Source organism: Zerene cesonia, chromosome 20, assembly GCF_012273895.1.
Source record: "Zerene cesonia ecotype Mississippi chromosome 20, Zerene_cesonia_1.1, whole genome shotgun sequence".
NCBI classification, from domain to species: domain Eukaryota; kingdom Metazoa; phylum Arthropoda; class Insecta; order Lepidoptera; family Pieridae; genus Zerene; species Zerene cesonia.
The window spans coordinates 10,837,935-10,841,141 of NC_052121.1; the positions used below are offsets into that span (position 1 = coordinate 10,837,935).

Genomic DNA, 3,207 nt, shown 5'->3' on the forward strand with positions numbered 1-3,207 from the left:
AACACATAGGCACTTTTTATACCGATATTCCTACGGGATACGGACTTACGCGATTTCAACCGCGGGTCACAGCTAGTAATCTTAATTAAAAACAAAAATGTAACTGAATGATCTATCAACGCACAGACCTAACTACTGGACCGATCGGGCAGAAATTTGGCATGCAAATCGCCACTATGATGTAGGCATCCACTAAGATAAATTCTACCCTCAAGAGATAAAATAAGATCTCCTATTTTATATTAATCTGTATACCATGAAAACTTATTTTGGACAAACGGGCAAAACTGGGCTACAGCAAGTTTGTTTATAAAAGACTGAAGACATAAACAATAATAAAACATACAATAAACAATAATTTATTTATCAAAACATTTTGTTACATATATGTAGATTAAGAACCCATGCTCACAAGAACATTCTGACATATTTTCACTGGTATTAGTTATACTAATACGTATTTAGCAAAATACATTATTTTGAGTTATTTGCAAGCTGACCTATATAAGCATCCGTAAATGAGAATATCAATGCAGCGACACATTTTGAAATGTTCTCGCTACAGAGGCATACAACTTTCCAATATCATTCAATTGGGGCCTAAAGACCGGCCAGTCGAGTAGACTGGTCGAGGATCCTCCCTCTTTCAATGAAGGAATTCCACCTTCCTTACTCCACAGTCAATTACGAAAAAGCACAAAAATCTTTTATCTTACAGAAAATATAAGCATACGATAAATTTTTCAATAGAAGAGCAAAAACGTCATTTAAAAATACAAACCTATAGAAAAAGAACGGCAAAGGGACAGTAGTCAAGTGCCACAATGCGTGCGCGTCCCAACCGAACTTTGGGGGGAAGTCCAACAGCTCCAAAGTCAGAGCCACTCCGGAGAGAAGGATGAAAAGCATCAGACGTCGCACGTAGCGACGCCCAGCTATGTACTGGATGATAGCCCAGGACAGCCAAATGGCGGACCCTAGGACACCTGGGCACATGATCAATTCTAATGTTATTAGCTGACTTGAAGTAAACAAATGAACTAGGTATTTAAAGGGCAAAAAAATCGTTCCGTAAATTCAAAATTTTTAGTTATTTCATAAACTCTAAATAAATAACTACATGTTTCTTGTTTGATAATCTGATCGCACTGCACGTGGTGAACAATCTGCACGTGATGCACAGTGGTGGACATTCGACTTTTGACCATAAACATGAGAGTGTGTGTGTCAAATGCATGAACGTGTGTGTATTTTTTTTTTTTGCCATAAGCGGGCAACTGAGCTGGTGTTTCGCCTGATAGTAAGCGATCACCCATGAACATGTGCAAAGGTAGGGTCTCCGCGAATGCGCTACGCGCTTTCAAGGGGAAAGGGATAAGGAAAGGATTGATGGAAAGAGTGCGGAGAAGGATATGGGACTCCAGTGTAATGTCTTTACTTGTACTGATTTAATGTAGCACATATTGTGCATTATTTTTTAAATATTAGCATCCGCACTCCACCCTATATATATAACTATAACTCAAATTGCAATTTTTTTTTACACAAATCTTACCAAAGAACACATTGACTTGCATATTATAGTCATAGTCGATCTGACCCGTGTACAAATACCGGGCGTGCTCTACATAGTACACCAGTGTTGCCAGCAGCACGAGAACCGATAGCTTCCTTCGCTTGTGAAATACCCTGCCATAAAATATAATGATTTAGTTCATTAGTGTAAGAAATTTTGTAAATATTGAATATTTGCAGCAATTGTTAATTGAAATAGTACTTTACATACCTTAATACCGCCGCGACAAATAAACTCATGACCATAGACAAAGCACAAGCATAGTCCATAAACTCTGTGAAATAATTGTCTCTGGTATGGAATATTGTAGACCAAAGCCAAGCATTCATACATATCTAAAAAGAAAAATAAGTGATTAATATTCAAAAGACAGCATCAAACTCCACTCTTAAAAATAAATTAATTTGTAACTTTTCATTACTTGGATATAACAAAGGTTTACTTACCCCAGCAAACACATGCCAAAAGAGTACAATAGGCATAGACCTAGTTGGGAAAAGTCTCACGATCTCACTGTACATAAACACATGTACAGCAAGGTTCAACACAGACGCAAAGGCAGATGCTGGTTCTTGAACCCCCAGTATTTTAGCAAACGGCCACTAAAAACAAAAGATCATGAAAAAATTGTTGCATATAGGAATAAAAGAATAAATCTATTAATAGATTCATTCTTTTATTCCTCCATGTTATCTTGTATCAAATTAATAATGTCCAAACACTTTGAACATTGTTCAACATTATTCTCTGCCTTATCTATTTTTTTAAGCTTTTTGTAACCTTCCAAATTTGTGAGGAATGCATGACAATATTTTTTTTAAATGTATGTTGTTTAAAAATTTGTGCAACTGACTTATGAATAAGCACAATTTTTTACTGTTCTTTTGATATTTAAATGACGGTTAATAAATTATTTTAATAGAATGTATTTAGAGTAGTCTCTATAACTACCTTGCCATGAAATTTAGGTACAGAGAAGCCTCGTTCATGGAAACCTTGCACCGTCTTCCACATGCAAGAATACCGACATTCATCTCTACAACTCCATAATAACATTTTACTCCACACATCTTGGTTCTTGGCTGTGCTTGGCAAATAGCTATCATCTGGAACGATTGAAAATGGATTTTTATATAAATATTAATGACGTTAAAAAGACGGATTATTTGTTAAGATGTATTGGAAATATTATATTTTACCTGATGTACAATTAGATTTTACGCAGCTTCCAAGACATTTATTATAGAAAGGAGATCTATCACCATCGCTACATAGAACACTTGTTAATATTGCAAAGAAATATGCAAAACGCAACATTTTTTTAAATGCAAGATTAATCAAGATTATAATATAAGGCAATCATGATCTTATGATTGTAAGGTTTACCCATTACCCTAATTTAAACAGATCCAGTTATATTATTTTAAATTTATATTTTTGTAACAATGTTAAATAATTATTGCACCTTGTTATTATTGATCGGCAACCGGCTCATATGACACTTTTTTGACATTGATAGAACACAGATGGTCGTTGACATCTGTGGATGCCACTAAATAGTCCGGTCAATTTAGACCAAAAAATGAGGGTGAAGTTACATAAAGTCCCAACAAGCTGAATTTCTGTGAAGT

General features: G+C 35.1%; 1 protein-coding gene across 1 annotated transcript; it reads right to left on the reverse strand.

The window, feature by feature from the left end:
- Nucleotides 1-408: 408 nt before the first annotated feature.
- LOC119834905 (post-GPI attachment to proteins factor 3) lies at nt 409-2,966 on the reverse strand. The gene is made up of 7 exons (XM_038359423.1): nt 2,963-2,966; nt 2,528-2,682; nt 2,023-2,178; nt 1,787-1,911; nt 1,556-1,689; nt 782-986; nt 409-421 (listed from the first exon to the last, which is right to left on the reverse strand). Exons 1-7 carry the CDS (start codon nt 2,964-2,966, stop codon nt 409-411), a joined length of 792 nt encoding a protein of 263 aa, XP_038215351.1.
- Nucleotides 2,967-3,207: the final 241 nt, after the last annotated feature.

Bases quoted from the DNA above. Each gene is read 5' to 3' on its own strand.
- LOC119834905 (XM_038359423.1), bottom strand. The intron at 2,179-2,527 runs GTAGTTATAGAG...TTTTGTTTTTAG, and splicing joins TACCTAAATTTCATGGCAAG to TGGCCGTTTGCTAAAATACT. The intron at 1,912-2,022 runs GTAAGTAAACCT...TTTTCTTTTTAG, and splicing joins TTTGGCATGTGTTTGCTGGG to ATATGTATGAATGCTTGGCT.